Source organism: Danio rerio, chromosome 23 (assembly GCF_049306965.1).
Source record: "Danio rerio strain Tuebingen ecotype United States chromosome 23, GRCz12tu, whole genome shotgun sequence".
In the NCBI taxonomy this organism is placed as follows: domain Eukaryota; kingdom Metazoa; phylum Chordata; class Actinopteri; order Cypriniformes; family Danionidae; genus Danio; species Danio rerio.
The window spans coordinates 4,756,866-4,775,000 of NC_133198.1; the positions used below are offsets into that span (position 1 = coordinate 4,756,866).

General features: G+C 37.9%; 2 protein-coding genes across 9 annotated transcripts in view; both read left to right on the forward strand.

Moving 5' to 3' along the window:
• zgc:113278 overlaps positions 1 to 18,135 on the forward strand; it is an 852,580-nt gene that overhangs the window by 531,296 nt on the left and 303,149 nt on the right. The gene's annotated exons all lie outside the window — the stretch shown is intronic.
• Positions 1 to 18,135, forward strand: part of raf1a (Raf-1 proto-oncogene, serine/threonine kinase a) — a 68,337-nt gene that overhangs the window by 45,859 nt on the left and 4,343 nt on the right. For 2 of the 7 annotated variants that reach the window (XM_073938001.1, NM_131439.2), the window contains 10 exon segments: positions 2,103 to 2,256; positions 4,186 to 4,236; positions 8,354 to 8,378; positions 8,499 to 8,593; positions 11,041 to 11,158; positions 11,240 to 11,324; positions 13,507 to 13,683; positions 14,279 to 14,325; positions 16,512 to 16,630; positions 16,718 to 16,849. In XM_073938001.1, the coding sequence (XP_073794102.1) occupies positions 2,103 to 2,256; positions 4,186 to 4,236; positions 8,354 to 8,378; positions 8,499 to 8,593; positions 11,041 to 11,158; positions 11,240 to 11,324; positions 13,507 to 13,683; positions 14,279 to 14,325; positions 16,512 to 16,630; positions 16,718 to 16,849 (1,003 nt within the window). 7 annotated transcript variants of the gene reach the window in all.

Sequence of the window (18,135 nt, forward strand, 5' to 3'; positions counted from 1 at the left end):
TTGTCAATTCTGGACCATCTATATTTAAATAATGTCGAGCTTTAAACTGGTTCAGGCTTTTTAAAATCTGTCAGTCAATATGTACTTGTCAGGCTCCGTCCCTATCGGGCCTATAACAATTTCATTTCAACGCCAGACACCCAAAAGGCAGTTACTGTGGGTTATCCATACTGTGATGAGACAATTCATTTAAATCTAACAAGGACATTAAACTTAGTAGACTATTCCAAAGAAATTCTAAAATTTTTGGGTCTTAAATTTTATTTGTTGAGGTCTTAAAAAGCATTAAATTTGACTTTTAATTGGTGCAAGAACCCTGTGCAAGCTGAATAAACTGACAAAGCAAGCACTGGGGATCTGTTATTGTTCCTGTTGTACCGTACCCATGTTGAACCTGTCAGGGTTCAGGAAGGATGAGGGAGCGAGGACTCAAGTGCAAACAGGATGATTTATTGATAATAAAAATAAAACAAAATTAGAACAAAAACCACCCCGAGGGGGAAAAACATAACTATAAAACAAACACTCAAACAAACTTGGATGGGCTGGCAGGACAAACAGGACTGGATAGCACACGACATGGAAATAACGACGACGAACAGGCAAATGACTGAAAACATGAGGGGGATTATAAAGCAAAAAGTAAATTGACACACAGGTGAACATGACAAACTAATAATGAGTAAACAAGGAGGGTAGGACTAGACAATAGACGGGAGAGCGCATGACACAGAGAGACAATACAAGCCATGCGCTCACATAACACAACACTGAAGCACACGACAAAAGCACGTGACAACAATGTAAACACCGAGCCACGTGCTTTGACAAAAGACGCAAGACATGAGCACACGATGAATTAAAACACTCACCGTGCGCTCACACACGCAGCGTGCATGCTTCATCCCAGCGCCGACCAAAACCGAAACCAACAAGACTGAGACGCTGGGAATGAAACACCACGCTGCTGACAGACGAAAACACAAACACGAGTACAAGAGCGCACGCATCTGAGGGACGCAGAGCTCGCGCGTGGCCACGTCAAGCAGGAGCGCGCACACTCTGCGTACACCCACGACGGCGCGCGCGCACACAGAGACAGAAACAGGACCAGACACAGGTAGTGTCCGAGATCTGCCACCAAAACAAGAATTTACAAGACCAGAGTGGCAGAACCCTGACAGAACCATGACCCCAAAACCGAAATACATAAGATGCCCTTTATATGAAGAACGAAGTCACATGCATTGCTCAGGTGTGACTTTTTCACAGACTTCAACAGGGTGTAAAAATCTTGATGGTTCCGTGGGTCTCGTCTGGGCCATTCTACAGATTGATTTAATTTCTCTGAAAGCGTTTGAGAGTTTCCTTGGCTGCGTTTTGGATCATTGCCTTGCTGAAATGTCCATCCTAGTTTTATCTTCATCCTCCTGCTGATGTAGATGTCGGTCTGAAGTAGCGAATATTAGTTTACAATGACAAAGGGTAGAGGGTTGCTGAAGAACTACTGAGAGATTTCAGCTGCTGTCCGGGCTTTTACTGTCTCTTTAAACCTCCCTTTCTTCATGTGTTCAACACTTTTCCCCTGCGTCATTTCATTTTATTATGCATAACCTAATTTGCAAACTAATTCGATTTTTTTTTCTTTGCATATATGGATTTTTTTTGGTTGTTACCAACATCCGGGGGAAATTCAATGGCAATTTGGAAATATGTATTCTGAGAAAAATGGTGACATGTTCAATACTTTTTTTCCCAGCTGTATATATTATAATAATTAGTGTTTGTTGTCTGGTGGTCTCTTACATTTAACCTATTCAGCAGCATTCACCATAAACAGAAATAATTTTAATCAGGAATATACTGAAAATTTGTTTTGGTCATATAACAGCAATTAGTAATAGTGGAGCCATGACTTTGTCTTTGTTAAGACAATCTACTAGAAATTTCACTGAAACCAAGTTCAGTTTTTTTTAAAGGATTCAACTCGACCACCCTCTAAGCTTTGATATTTTAATTTCTAAGCACCCTTTTAGCATAATATTGCTAGTTTACATACAGTAGTCAGAGATGTGTATTCATTTGTCACATGTTTCCATTAGCTCTGTGCACAGATATTCAAACCCTCATGTCTCCAATTACACCAGCCCTTACCCTCCCTCTGGAGCGGCTCTGACACAGAGACTGCGGTCCACATCCACACCCAACGTCACCATGCTCAGCACCACAGTGCCAGTTGACAGCAGCCTGATTGAGGTAATGACAAACCAGAGCCTGGAGACTCTCTAGCCGCCTTTCCACTGCACACGACAAACGACAAGCGACAGACCGGAAATCATTCTTTTCCAATGGAGAGCAGTCCGGGAGCTGCGTTGAGTTCCGATCATCTCCGTATGCAGAAATTTCGGGTCCGAATTAAGTTGCGGATCCGTTGAAATATTTGAACTCCTGCGACTAGACCGCATGCGACCTGCCGACCGGATATGATGTATTCCAGTGTTGTCCAAGCAGGTCCGTGCACGCGAGATGAGAAATAGTAGTTTATTTGGTTATTTTTTAATTATAAAAAGTCTATATTTAAGAAAAACATTTCTGTTCATAAATGTAAGTAAGAAAGTAATAAATATATATTTTTTTAATGTTGTCTCCACATTCCCTCCAATATTTTAGCGGTCTATGAGTGTCTAGTATTCATTCATCTATTAAACTATGTAAGCGCCCAGAAAATAAAGGCTATTTCTTTTGCAGTTTTTTATTTCGGACACCATGAGAATCAGCTTCTCCCCCATGGTGCACGACAACACTGAAAATACTGTGCGGCTGCCACAAGGGGGCGTATTCCGACAGTCGTTTTCAAATGTCGTGTGCAGTGGAAAGGCGGCTTCAGTGTGAACCAGATGTTGCTGAGATTTTTATTTCAGTATGTTGATGTACTTCCAGGTGAACAGAATATTGAGTAGGACGCTGGGCTTTCCTCTTGCACATCCTTTTCTTATAGCAAACTTATAAGCAACTGAGTGTGTACTGAAGAAGATTTTATTCTCTCTGTATGAAGTATTTTCTAAGTGTAAAAATGTATGTAGTGTTTGCAGCAAACATGCCAGCGTGTGTTAAAAATACTGTGTAAGATGAGTATGCCTGCACAGGAGCAACACTAGGAGAAGGCTGAGTGACTGATTGTGTAGAATAATTGAATATGTAAAGCACTGATCATCTATGTTAAATACTTCTATGAAGCTATATGTGTCAGAAGTTAGAATGAGTAACATATTATCAACTTATTATCCTATCATAACAATGTATGTAAACACTTAGTTCCTTTGCATAAGTTGCATCTATACTTTGCTGACATAGACCTGTAACATCTCTGTTGACATGAGCTAGTGGGCTGAGAGCCAAGAATAGCAGGACCCCTTAGACCAGTGGTTCTCAAACTGTGGTACGTGTACCACTAGTGGTACGCAGGCTTCCTTCTAGTGGTACGCGGAGGAATGAAATATGTCATGTACATGCTACACACATTTCAAAATGTATAAAAAATTATGTATATAACATGTCATATATGACATATAGCCTATATTTCTGAGGTAATCTGCCACGTTTTTTTAACTGTGCAGAGTTGTAGCTGCTTTACTGGGCCTACTACGCTACTGTATTTCAATACTGCTCATTTTGGTGGTACTTGGAGAGACAATTTTTTTCTGAGGTGGTACTTGATGAAAAAAGTTTGAGAACCACTGCCTTAGACTAAAAACCTATTCAAAAATGGTCAAGAGTTAAAAAGAGACTTAGGGGTGTGTCAAATAATCCTGTATAAAAATTGTAACAAACACAGATACTTCAGAAGGTGTCCAGGAGAGACTTCAGAATGCTCTGGGGTCTGCTCTGCTCTTTCTCGGCTTTATTATGGAGAATAAAGTCTATTTTCTGATATTTAAAACCTCCGGTCTGATAATTTCTAAATGATAAGACGTCAAAATTTACGACAGTACATGTCCAATTAACAATCAAACTACATCTTTTCAATTAGGGTTATAGAAATTTCATAGAATGATTTTCCAAATTTGTGAGCAGGGCTTTAATTTTCAATTTCAAAAGCTTTCTAAAACTAATTAATATATGTTGCAATTGCCCTTACTCTCTCTCTTTCGTTTTCCTCTTTCTGTTGTACCATGCTGGGAGTAGTTAGACACATCTCCAAGCTCCTGGTGTCAACAGTTTAGTCTGAAGAGAAGAGTAGGTCTTTTCTCCTCTTCTGTATGGCTGTTTTAAAAGAGAATGCAGCTGCTGTCCAGTCATAAGGTCATGGCTTTGTAGATATATGCTTTACTACACCTGTGAGAACGTGAACTGCAGTTGTCTGTGAATAAAGCAGTTCTCTGAAGTTTAGCTGTGGCTTGCATTTGGTGTGAGTGAGCCATAAACTGGCTGTGCTAAATAAAATCTCTGCATCTCGTTCACTAATCAGTAGTCAGTTTCAATTTACTTGAACTACACCAGCATTCTGCACTACTCTCCTGCCTGCCTGAATTGCTGGAATGTATTATGGCTTCTTTTCTTCATCTATGTTAAGCTGCTTTGGCACAATCTACATAGTAAAAAGTGCTTTAGAAATAAGGATTAAATTAATTGAGCTGAAGGAATAATTATGATTATTCATATTTATATGCAGAAACATTTGTTTGTGGATTCATCTAAATTAGTGGCAGTGACCATGAGGTTAATATATTGCATAAAATCTGTTCAAACTATTTTTTTCTGGGATATCATGGAATGGAATTTTATTGTGCCTATTCCCGACATTAAAAGTCAGAGAAGTTTTTTTTTTCATTTTATATCTTACCTTCCATTTATCAAATGTATTTTTTATACTGTATAATGTTTTTTTTTTTTTTTTTTAATTATGTTTCATATGTTACCTGTTGTTACAGCTCGGCTATTAGTGCCATTATGTTCCTTTGCCATTCATCAACTGGCAGTCAATTAAGTGAAATGCAGTCATGAAACTTTACCAATTAAATAAGACAAACATGCCAAGAAAATTTACATTTCAAGTGCTTATCTTCAAAAACTACCACTTCAAATACATTAAAATACTTTTCATTTTATTCAAAATCTGAGGTAAATTATCCAGTCTCGTGGCTATTAAATTTATAAAAATTATATTCAATCCTAAACCATATTAATATCATTCAAAGCACAACAGCACCTTGTTTTTCCATTCATCGTGGGGTTTTTTTATTAAGAGAAAGTCAGGGTAAAGTCTAAATGTTATAAGCTGCGGATACTCTCGTCAGTATAGCATTATAGCTTTTTTGTTACACTGTTCAACAATAATGAATATTTTTACATTACTGTGAGGGTTGGGGTGGATGTTATTTAAATACAATTATAGATAGTTTAATAAATAATATAAATAATTCTCGTTAACTTTCGGCCACAGTTTTATTCCTCCTAGCAACAACAGAAAGTTTTGGAAAATTTAAGGGATTTGACGCTTGGCTAAGAGTGGGAACCCCGCATCTCTATATATGATCTTTCAGCACAGTCCTTCCTTTAAAGAGCCCATATTATACATGAAATAGGGTCATATCCTGGTTGTAAGGGTCTCCAACAACAGTCTAATATGCATGCAAGGTCAAAAAACACTTTCATGGTCTTATAATCTGCATTTATTTTTACCTAATTATGCCAGCGACTCCTGTATGAATCGTCCAGTGATTCATTTGTTCCCAAACCCCTCCTTAGCGCGGAGCTAATCTGCGCTGATTGGACCGATGACAGTCTGTCGCGATTGGTCGACTGCCTTCAGTCAGAGAGGGAAATGGCCAATAGCTAATCAGCAATTTAAAAAGTAATCACAGTTCATACACGCTCGATAGTGTAGACGTGGATTTTAGCTGCCACACTATGGCGAGTGGATAGTGCCACGGATAACCGAACGAAGGAGACAGTCGTGTACTCGCCATACCACGCACACACAAAAACACACACACACCTCCGGATGACAACGCTCCCGCTTCCGCCCGCACCCGCCAGGTTTTAGCCTGAGAACCCGCTCCGTTTTCTGCCCGCCGGTCCCGCTAGAGCGGAGAACACAACCAAAAATCACCGAGTATACAGTCCAGACAGCCAAGCTGTCTGTATAAACACACACACAGCACAAAGCACACAAAGCTCGTTCGTTCGCGCTCTCTCTCTCTCTCTCTCTCTCTCTCTCTCTCTCTCTCTCTCTCTCTCTCTCTCTCTCTCTCTCTCTCTCTCTCTCTCTCTCTCTCTCTCTCTCGCGGCTGTCCCCGCGCCAGATTTCTGCGCGGGAATAAATTTCCGAATAAATCGCGGGAGCAGAACTCTAGCACGGAGCTCCATAAACAAACAGCACGCGTCGCGTTTTTAACGTGACTTTGCACGCGATAAGAGAATATATCCAGTTAACCTAATACAGTACACGCGGTTACAAGTAACAAATCACAACTAAATACATTTGCAAGCTAGAGTAAACGAGGCAACAACTTTAACCGCACGTACTTACACTTGAGAAATGGAAGAAACCCATCCTGACGTCCATCAGTTACTCTTTACTGATCCTTCCTTTAACAAACTCAGATGAAGTATTCTTTGTAGCATGTAGCTTCCAGAAGTTTCCAACTGCTTGGTTATAATGCTGATGTTTCATCTTTGGGTAGAGACTCAATATAATATCCATCTGCAGTGTGACTTCAATCGACCGGCATGTTTGTGTGCGTGTGTTTGTGGGTGTGCGTGTGTTTGTGGGTGTGTGTGTGTGTCTGGGTTTCTGCGTCAGAGGGCGGGGCCTCAGGTTTGAAATCTCCCGGGTTTGCGCGTGCACGTGAATAACTTGGTTTCGTTCGTACGTCATGGTGAAACACCTAATGAGTCGGTATCAAGGCGACTCGTTTGAAGCACTATGAGTCGACTCTTTTATAGATGAATCAACCGTTTTAAACACTGTATTCTTACAGATTTAAGCCTTAGCTGGATACTTCACTTCACTTAGAGCTGTGTTACACACTACATGGAGGGGAATTTTCAAAAACCCATAATATGGGCTCTTTAAAAAAATTCTCACATCATGACATATAATGCAGCTTTTCTTACTCTTTCTTATTCATTGCACAAATTTGTACAGTTGAAGTCAGAATTATTAGCCCCCCTTTGATTTATTATTATTTTTTTCATATTTCCGAAATGATGTTTAACAGAGCAAGGAAATTTTCACAGCATGTCTGATAATATTTTTTCTTCTGGAGGAAGTCTTGGTTTGTTTTGTTTCAGCTAGACTAAAAATAGTTGTAATTTTTTTAAAAGCCATTTTAAGGTCAATACTATTAGCCCCTTTAAGCAATTTTTTTTTCTGATAGCCTACAGAACAAACCATCATTATACAATAACTTGCCTAATTACCCTGACCTCCCTAGTTAACCTAATTAACCTAGTTAAGCGTTTAAATGTCACTTTAAGCTGTATAGAAATGTCTTGAAAAATATCTTGTCAAATATTATTTACTGTCATCATGGCAAAGATAAAATAAATCAGTTATTAGAAATAAGCTCTTAAAACAATTATGTTTTAGAAATGTGTTGAAAAAATCTGCTCTCCTTTAAACAGAAATTGGGGAAAAAATAAACGGGGTCTAATAATTTAGGGGGGCTAATAATTCTGCCTTCAACTGTATGTAAAGATGCTTCATAAATTAGAAATATGTGCACAGTGAAGCCTTCTTCACAGTACTGAAACTTAAAATTTTACATACGCCTCCGACCCCATACTCCCAGAGCACCCTCCACAGAATGCAACGATGGACACGGTCCAATGCCTACTCCCAAGTCCACAAAACACGTGGACTGGTTGGGCATACTCCCATGAACCCTTGAGGGCCTTGATTAGGTTATAGAGCTGGTCAAGTGTATTATGGCCCGGTTGAAAACCGCATTGTTCCACCTGGATCCTAGGTTCAACCAGGACAGTGTTAACATTATTTGTTTGTTAAGAACATTAGAAGAATATGAAGAAGAACATGTGTAATGTCTAAATGTCTACAAACTGCGCATATCATAACATCACAGACACAAGTGGAAAAAATTAAATTCAGACGAACAACATCCACCATTTGACCTACCATTTCACACGACCTACCCACGTCAGTTGCGTCACTTTACTCCCATTCATGAATTTGAACGTGCTACTCGGCTTGCATACTGTCTTTAATGCATACTGTATTTCGAACGCAGCCTCTGTCTTGCAGTGTGTTTGGGATTTGAATGACTGAAAGCAGTTGTGTGCTGTCTCTTTTGTTGATTTTAATTTTTTTTCCTGTTTGCATTTCATCTAGGATGCCATACGTGTTCACAGCTCAGGTAAGAATAAAACATCAAAACAGATTCATGGGAAACCAATGAGGAATGTTGTTGCTGTAGTTTAATTGGGGGCATGAATATGGAGCGGGTAAATTTTCTTTTTAATCCATCTGTCTGCAGCTGGCAGTTCTCCAAATCAGAGCCCTACCGGCTGGAACCAGGCCAGCGCACACATACCAGCATCAGCTCTAAATCCTCAGGAGAAAGTTAAAATCGTAAGACTTATGGCGCTCTGTCTTCTTTTGGTTCGGTTACAGTCAAGTAGTCTTGCAGCAAACTCTTTGTTTTGTCAATCTTTATTGTGGACATTCTTGTATGATGCTGCTGTTATCATGTTTAGGTCAGTGAGTCAATTCCAGCTTTTCATTGATGGCTATTAGTGTTGCCAAATGCTTTCAATATAAAGTAGTCAAAGCCTGCTTGAAAAAATTGTAATGTTGCAAGATGATGTCATGCACAAATTAGCATATTTATTATTATGACATTCTTTATTTAAAAAAGCCCTTTCTTTTTTATAATTATTTTTTAGGGGTTTTAACCTTTAATGTATAGAATAGTGCAGAGAATTGAAAAGAAATAGTTGGGAGCAGAGAGAGAGGGAAGGGTTGGCAAAGGACCTCGAGCTGGGAATCCAACTCAGGTCGCCGTGAGCAACATGGTGCTTTATGTCAGCCCGCTTAACCACTAGGCTATCCGCTTATTTCACATGGCGAAAATACACAAAGGTGAGGCAGCGGTGGGAAGAAACCCCAAAGTATAGGATCAGCACTGTAAACATTGCAGCAACATGCTGTGTACTATAAACCCCCAGCTGTTGCCACGATTTCAAAAAGGAGAAATGGTGTAAACAACACTTTAATATCATTCAGTGCAGTTTAATTTAAACAATTAAAAGCATATCAGGCATCAAACAACATTACAATCTCTTTCAGAGTAATAGGTTTAAGTGTCCTCCTAGGTTTCGGTTCATGGCAGCAGGTAAACAACGTGGGGACGCTTCCCTGATTCAGTCTATGCAACCTGGTGAGCGATAAAACATTGCAGTCCTCTATAGCACACCCACGTGTTGTCTGTAATAGTGTTGTCCCGGGACTAAAGTTTTAAAAACGTCCAATTCCCGCTAACATTTAAGTGCCACTGAGTGCGCTCATAAACACCGCTGATTAGCCATAGTGTTCACCAGTGCTTTATACGCTCATCAGCTCACCGCTCTTCACCGAATACAAGCAGAGATACATGGACATTGGAGCATTTAAAGCCGTGAAGATCAGTCTATTTATCCGCTGATTGCTCGTTTGTGTTTGTCCCTGGTAAACATCGGTGAAGAGCGGTGAACTGATGACCTTCCTGGCCAATCGCAGTCATTTTTGTTGAGCATGTTGAACGCAATGGCAAATCAGCGCTGTTTAAGAAAGCCATCAACAGTGCCTTAAATGTTAACAGGAAATGGACATTTTTTTTGTTTATTTTAGTACCGAAATTTTGTATTGTGACAAGTCTAATATAGTGAAAGAATCAGTTCATTAACTTGAGTTTCATGAGTTGGCATTAAAAGCCAACTCATGAAACATCTTTTGTTTGGGAAAGAAAACGTTAGCTAACTAGTGCCATTTCCCTTAACTTAGCTAAAAATAAGGTACAATCCCTTTTTATTTTCACTATTCATTCAGAACGGACCTTTGAGTCACTCGGAAGGTGGTGAAAGTATACATTTTTGTCGATTTCTCTTCGCTGATAAGATATACAGCCAGGCACACAACATTCCTGTTGTTATTCTGATAATTCCGGGTTTCTTCCCACCAGCCTCGATTTCGCTGTTTAAAATGGTGGCCGCGTGAAATCAGTCCATTGGCGCTGAAAGCCCTTTCTAACTTTAATAAACACATTTTACACATTTTAAATACATAAAGCAGGTTGAATTACAGAAATTTGCCTGAAATTTAAAATTTAAGTAAATTCCTGTAATTGAATGTCTGTTATTTTACAGTAAATTTCTGTAATTGAATGTCTGTTATTTTACAGTAAATTTCTGTAATTGAATGTCTGTTATTTTACAGAAAAATTCTATAATTGAATGTCTGTTATTTTACTGTAAATTTCTGTATTTGAATGTCTGTTATTTTACTGTAAATTTCTATAATTGAATGTCTGTTATTTTACTGTAAATTTCTGTAATTTAACAGCCGTTATTTTACGTTTTTTTTGGGGGGGGGGCACCCCAGCTGCCGAAAATAAACTGTAAAATTACAGATTTTTTTTACAGAGTATACTATAAATACTTAAATAAACAAATTACCTGAGGCATGCTATATAAGTACTTTTACATAAGCCAGAACAATGTTGCGCAAGATTTTTTAAAAGAGGTATTTAAAGTTTAAAAAACAAGTAGTGCGACATACAAGCTGAACTCTTCTAGACATCAGCTATCAACTGTAATACCTTTATTATATAAACAGCTTTATTTAGTCTTCAAAAATGAACGAATACTTCAATAATATTTACACATTAATTATTTATTACGGTGATTTGAAAATGTGATTAATTTTGAGAGGAATTTCTCAATGCTAAACGTTCATTTTAAAAAGTGTTTTGAGGAAGAAATATGATTTTGTTATTTCAGCGTGCTTTCTTGTGGTTCTTAACATGAGTTATTGTTTTCTAGCGGCCGAGGGATAAACGGGACTCGAGTTATTACTGGGAGATCGAAGCTAATGAGGTTGTGCTACTGAGCAGGATTGGGTCAGGCTCCTTTGGAACCGTACACAAAGGGAAATGGCACGGTAAGCATCGGTTTAGTGCTTCTTTCAGTAAAATAGCCTTCTTAGGGACACATTATGACTGTTATCTTTAACATGCTGTAGGTGATGTGGCTGTGAAGGTATTAAAAGTCACCAACCCAACACCAGAGCAGTTTCAGGCTTTCCGCAACGAGGTGGCAGTTCTTAGGTAAGCATTTCTTCTTGATTATTAGTACATCAGTGCAGGTTTTGTTTTGTTGATGGCTTTTGAATGTCAGTGGTTTCATTTTAATGTGCAGTCCCAGGACAAATTCATTTAGTATTCATTTAGTCATTTAGCAGATGCTTTTGTCTAAAGCAACTTACAGTTGAAGAGGCATTTAGCAATTCAACAAGAGGCAATACACACAAGAAGTGTTAATATTACAAAGAAACTGTTAGTGCTCAGGGAATAGAGTGGAGGAACTTTGACGTCACCTTGTAGGCTAATCAGCTGCTAGCATAAAACTGGTTCCCTCAACAAAATCCCTATAGGATTTTCCCATAGGCTTTTCAAACACTGCAAATTAGGTCCCACTTTATATTAAGTGTCCTTAACTACTATGTACTTACATTAAAAAATAAATGCAATGTACTTACTGTGTTTATAATGTATTTGAGAACACTTGTGGTGCTTTTGAGTTGGGATAGAGGTTGAGATTTGAACAGGTTTGGTGTAATGGGTAGGTTTAAGGGTGGGTTAAGGTGTAAGGAATGGTCAACAGTGTATTTACAAATGTAATTACAAAAGTTAAATACAGATGTAATTACATGCATGTATTTAATCAAGCATAAGTACACAGTAAATACATGTATTTACACAATAAGTACATTGTAACAAACTATTAATTCCTGTGTAAGTACATATTAGTTAAAGCCACTTAATATAAAGTGGGACCGCAAATTATAAGCTCTGTGTATAAACACTGTTCATTACACTTACTCGTTTTGTACAACCGGCTATTCCCTACACAAAAATACAACTTTTAGCACTTTTAGGCCGTACTTACACTAGGTGCAGTTGCCTCGAACTGTGCCAAAGCATGCTTGTCCCCCCTCCTGTCTCCCCCGACGGCCCGCACTCACACCACAATCGGGCCTGGGCACGCTTACGTCATCGCTGCTGCGCTGTTCAGTGAGAAGCGCTGTCACTTGGCAGCACAGTGGAGATTTCTCTAGTTATATCGTTTCAGTCGTTTAATATGCAGTGACATGCAGTCAAATATTTCGCCAAACAGTCCTTAGGGATGCGGTGACACGCAGTCAGATATTTCGCCGAACAGATCCGCCACTTTTGGCGCTCATAAACAATCATAAATCCCTCGTGCTGCAGGAATGAGGAGGTCTGCTGAAGGCGCGCAGCAGTCGTGCAGTGAGGGGTTTGCGTCTTTAATAAACTACGGCAGTTTGCGTTCACTGAACAGTAAGAATGATTAATAAATCCAAATGAAACAGTCCCTTAAAAGTCACGTCTCGCTTTCAGTTTCGGGCTTTGCGTGTTTTGCACTCACACTACAAATGTACCAAGTGAACCGCGCTCAGGCCCACCACTTCCAACCGGGCCAACTTGAGCCCGATTCAGCGCACTCACACTTCTCAAACGATCCGGGAAACGGCCCTGGGCACGGTACGGATGGCATAGTGTGAGTAGGCCCTTAGATCTTAAATGCAAACGCTAGAACTGAGAAGCTAACATTAGGCTTTAAACAGACAGCACCACCCTGCTCCAGACAACTTTTCAAGCTTATTTTTAGAAATATGGCCCATGACAAAGACTTACTCTCTCAGTTTGTTACATTATAATCCACGCTATATATTATAAACAAATAAATACGCAAAAACACATCTGTATAAGACCCACGTGCGCTCCAGACCAGCTCAGCTTAAGGACGTATAATGTCTCAGACACCGCCTGTAGTCCCATTTAGCAACTTGATAGCAACCGTCTAGCAAGAAGCGCTACTGATTTTAAAGATCAGGAGTGTGATGTAACTGATGTGTTTTATGTCGTAGAGTAAAAAGTGAAAGTATCTCGAGTTTGTGTTAGCCACAAACCTTATTTAAGCGATTTTACTGAAATCCCATAGAAAAAATCCATTGACTTTAGGACGAGGGTACCGGAACTGCTAAAATGCTAACTCGCTTCCGGGTTTTTGCATACAAATTGACGTCATAGTTCCTAGTCGTTAGGAGGCAGAGTGTTTTTTAATATATATATCCGGGTATATATATATATATATATTATCTGGGTATATATATATATTAATATAGATTCGGTGTGCGCCTACTTGTGAGTCAAATTTGATGTATCAGCTCTTTGTGTTCTTAGTCTGTTTTTTTGCTGCCAATAGGAAAACCAGACATGTCAACATTCTGTTGTTCATGGGCTACATGACAAAAGGAAATCTTGCCATTGTAACGCAGTGGTGTGAAGGCAGCAGTCTGTATAAACACCTCCACGTACTGGAGACCAACTTCCAGATGTTTCAGCTGATAGATATCGCCAGACAGACTGCTCAGGGCATGGAGTGAGTGTTTTTTACATCCTGTGAAGTAGGGCTGTGCAATATGTGTGTATATATCATGGACAAAAAATGAAGATTTGTTTGTTTTATATTATGCTCTATTGCTTATATCGAAGTGTTGCATCATTTAAGCTAATACATTTTCATAATTTAAATGAGCACAATACTACTATGTCATTACGTGGATGCAGAAACATGAATAACAGCATCGCGAGAAAGTTGTGATCTTAAAAGTACAATTTCTTTTAATAAATGTACATTTTGCATTTTCTTTAGCATTTTTTTGTTTATGTTGAACTATTAGTTTTTTTAAGAAAGTAATTTATATTGTATTAATTTTATATTTAAATTTTTTGTGAGACGTTATCACGTAAGTAAATTTTAAACAAAGCTTTAAAATAAAAATAAAACCTTTACATGTGGTCATGTTATAAATATTACAGTATTTTACAGTATATAGTACAGTATATAGTATTTTAAATTCACATATATTTATCAGGATATGAGATGACTGTGAATGATGGATTTGTTTTCCATGAATGTGGTAATTTCACTGTAAATCTCTTAACAACAATTTATCATGTTTGTTACCTTCCAGCTATCTACATGCGAAAAACATCATCCACCGTGACATGAAATCCAACAGTATCCTTGAGATGTAACTCTTTAGTTTTTTCTTTTTGATCTAAAGGCAGATGGGATAGTTTTAGTAATGGGATAGTTTAGTTAAATTTAGTCTTTAGTGCTCATCGACCACTCGTAAAGCATCTGATGCATACTGCACACAAAACTGCTAAGCACTTTACATAATTGCAATGCCTACTTTACACATTTTCTGACTAGGATAGAATTAAATGCAGAATGTTATATATATATATATATATATATATATATATATATATATATATATATATATATATATATATATATATATATATATATATATATATATATATTTATTTATTTATTTATTTATTTATTTATGTATTTATTTATTTATTTATTTATTTATTTATTTATTCGGGAGAAAGTTTAATTTGTTTTATTCCGGCTAGAATAAAAGCAGTTTTTAATAAAAAAATAATAATAAAATTTTAAGGTCAAAACTATTAGCCCCTTTAAGCTATATATATTTTTCGATCAACAGAACAATTTTTCGGTCAACAGAACAAACCATCATTATACAATGACTTGCCTAATTACCCTAACCTGCCTTGTTAACTTAATAAACCGAGTTAATCCTTTAAATGTCACTTTAAGCCGAATATTAGTATCTTAAAAATATCTAGTAAAATATTATTTACTGTCATAATTGCTAAGATAAAATAAATCAGTTATTAGAGATGAGTTACTAAAACTATTATGTTTTAGAAATGTGTTGAAAAAAATCTTTCCTCCATTAAACAGAAATTGGGGAAAAAAATAAACAGGGGGGCTAATAATATAGACTTACCATCCACTTTATTAGGTACACCTTAGTAGTACCAAGTTGGACCCTCTTTTGCCTTCAGAACTGCTTTAATCCTTCGTGGCAAAGATTCAACAAGGTACTGGAAATATTCCTCAGAGATTTTGGTCCATATTGACATGATAGCATCACATGCTGCAGATTTCTCAGCTGCACATCTATGATGTGAATCTCCCGTTCCACCACATACCAAAGGTGCTCTATTGGATTGAGATCTGGTGACTGTGGAGGGCATTTGAGTACAGTGAACTCATTGTCATATTCAAGAAACCAGTCTGAGATGATTCATGCTTTATGACATGGCGTGATATCCTGCTGAAATTAGCCATCAGAAGATGGGTACACTGTGGTCATAAAGGGATGGACATGGTCAGCAACAATCCTCAGGTAGGCTGTGGTGTTGACACAATGCTCAATTGCTACTAATGGGCCCAAAGTGTGCCAAGAAAATATCCCCCACACCATTACACAATCACCACTAGCCTGAATCGTTAATACAAGGCAGGATGGATCAATGCTTTCATGTTGTTGACGACAAATCCTGATCAGACCATCCAAATGTCGCAGCAGAAATAGAGGCTCATCAGACCAGGCAATATTTTTCCAGTGTTCTGTGTTCCAGTTTTGGTGAGCCTGTGTGAATTGTAGCCTCAGTTCCCTGGCCTTAGCTGACAGGAGTGGCTTCTGCTGCTGTAGCCCATCCGCCTCAAGGTTGGAGTGTTGTGTGTTCAGAGATGCTCCTCTGCACACCTCAGTTGTAACGAGTGCTTATTTGAGTTACTGTTGCCTTTTTATCAGCTTAAACCAGTCTGGTCATTCTCCTTTGATCTCTAGCATCAACAAGGCATTTTCCCCACAGAACTGACGATCACTGGATATTTTCACTTGTTCAGACCATTCTCCGTAAACCCTTTTACGAGTAATAAATTGAGTAATAATACTCAATTACTATGGTGCTCAGATCCAAATTTATACCATGTGATATCATCAACTAATTTTTGACTTTTTTCCTTAAACATGTGCAAACATTTTGATTAATGTAACCTTCTTTAACTAAAAATGTAATTATTCTGCAAAATATGTTTGTATATCAACACTACTACTCTTTTACTCTGCTTCTCTGTATAGATTTATTAAGAACTGTTGAGATGATGTACAGTTTTGAAGGCAAATACATTATAAGTAACTGTTAATGAAATAAACTAATTACAGCAACACTGCATGAATGGGTCTTAATGAAAATATGTAACTGCTTCCACCTTCCCGACCTCCCGAGCTGCTCTTGGTTGAAGCAGCACATATTGTACAAACTTTCATGCAGTCTGCCAAAAGCTCCTAAACTTTGACTTTAACTCAAGATCAGACATCTTCTTACATGAAGGCCTGACAGTGAAGATTGGAGATTTTGGACTGGCAACCGTGAAGGCCAGGTGGAGTGGTTCTCAACAGGTGGAACAACCTTCAGGATCTATTTTATGGATGGTCAGCACAGTTAATCCTATATTTTTCCTGCATCTTTCAGATTTTAAAGCAGCATCTCATTACGACATTATGCTTTTTCCTCATCAGGCACCTGAGGTGATCCGAATGCAGGACAACAACCCCTACAGTTTCCAATCAGATGTGTATTCGTATGGCATCGTGCTGTTTGAGTTAATGACAGGGGAGCTGCCCTACTCACAAATAGGGAACCGAGATCAGGTAACACAAGCAAAGCTTAAAGGGATGTGAAAGAAACTGTTACAGCAGGCAAAGGGAAGGCAGGGGCTGTATCCGTATCCATTATTTGAGGGAGCAGACATTTGTAGAAGTGTCAAATTATTTTTTGCCCTTTACTTGCTAACTTCACTTTGACTAGTTGACTCGGATCTACTTCATTAACTAGTCTAAAAAGTGTCCACTACTAGTGGAACATCTAAATGGGTTTAAATGGAACCCAGGGGGGCCCAAACTTTTTCTTATTAAAGGCCAAAAACCAAACTTGATTGAGGGCTGTGGACCGAAGTTAAATATATCAAACCGCATTACATTAAAAGTAGTTTTATAATGAACTAATTATAGTAAATACATAATCCCATTTATAGCACAATAGAGTTTAATGCTGAATACGCTAGTTCCTGCCTTTGCCTTGATTTGCTCACCGATGTCATGTGAATTGTCTTCTATCTGTTAACTAACAGTATTTTCATTTTAAAAGTCTGATTCATTTGCAACATTTAATTGTAACTCCTCAATTAAACAAAGAAACTAAAGGTCACGTTAAATTTGAAATGACGATTTCTGTCAGCAGCATTCGCCCCAACCAACAGCTAAGGGCGTACTTACACTATGTACAGTTGCCTTGAACCGAGCCGAGGTTTTGTAGCTCTGCCTTCTTTTGCAAAGAGCACAATCTCATTTGAATTTAAAGCGACAGTCACCAAAATGCCACGGTTTGGATCAAAGCCTAAAAGGGGCTGTTTCAAAGAGTTTTAAAACATTACTTCGGTAACACTTCATAATAACTGAACACTATAAATCATTTATTAAGCATTAGCAAATAGTGAATTCATTATCTGTTAAGCATTAACTCTACATTAATAAGCATTGGTAAGCAGTTTATAACTCTACCTACAAATACTCTATTCTTGACTTATAAGCACCTATATAATGTGCTTAATAATTGTAATTTCATACTTAGTTAATGATTTATTTTTCATTACTAAATTAAGTATTGCATTATTTACAAACCAGTTGTATTTAAGAGTAGTTGAGGGTTTTTAGGATCATTCAGAATGAGTTAGTAAATGATTAATAAACTATTGAAATCAACATTTATATGTCTTATTATTCAGGCATATATTAATGGTTACTATGTATGTTAATAAATGCTTTATTAACTCAACTTCATCTAGTTTTGTGACCTAATCTAAAGTGAGGACTATTCATGCTTTATACATCCTTTATAAATGACAAATAAAGGCTCAGTTAAATTCTAAACAGGAAAA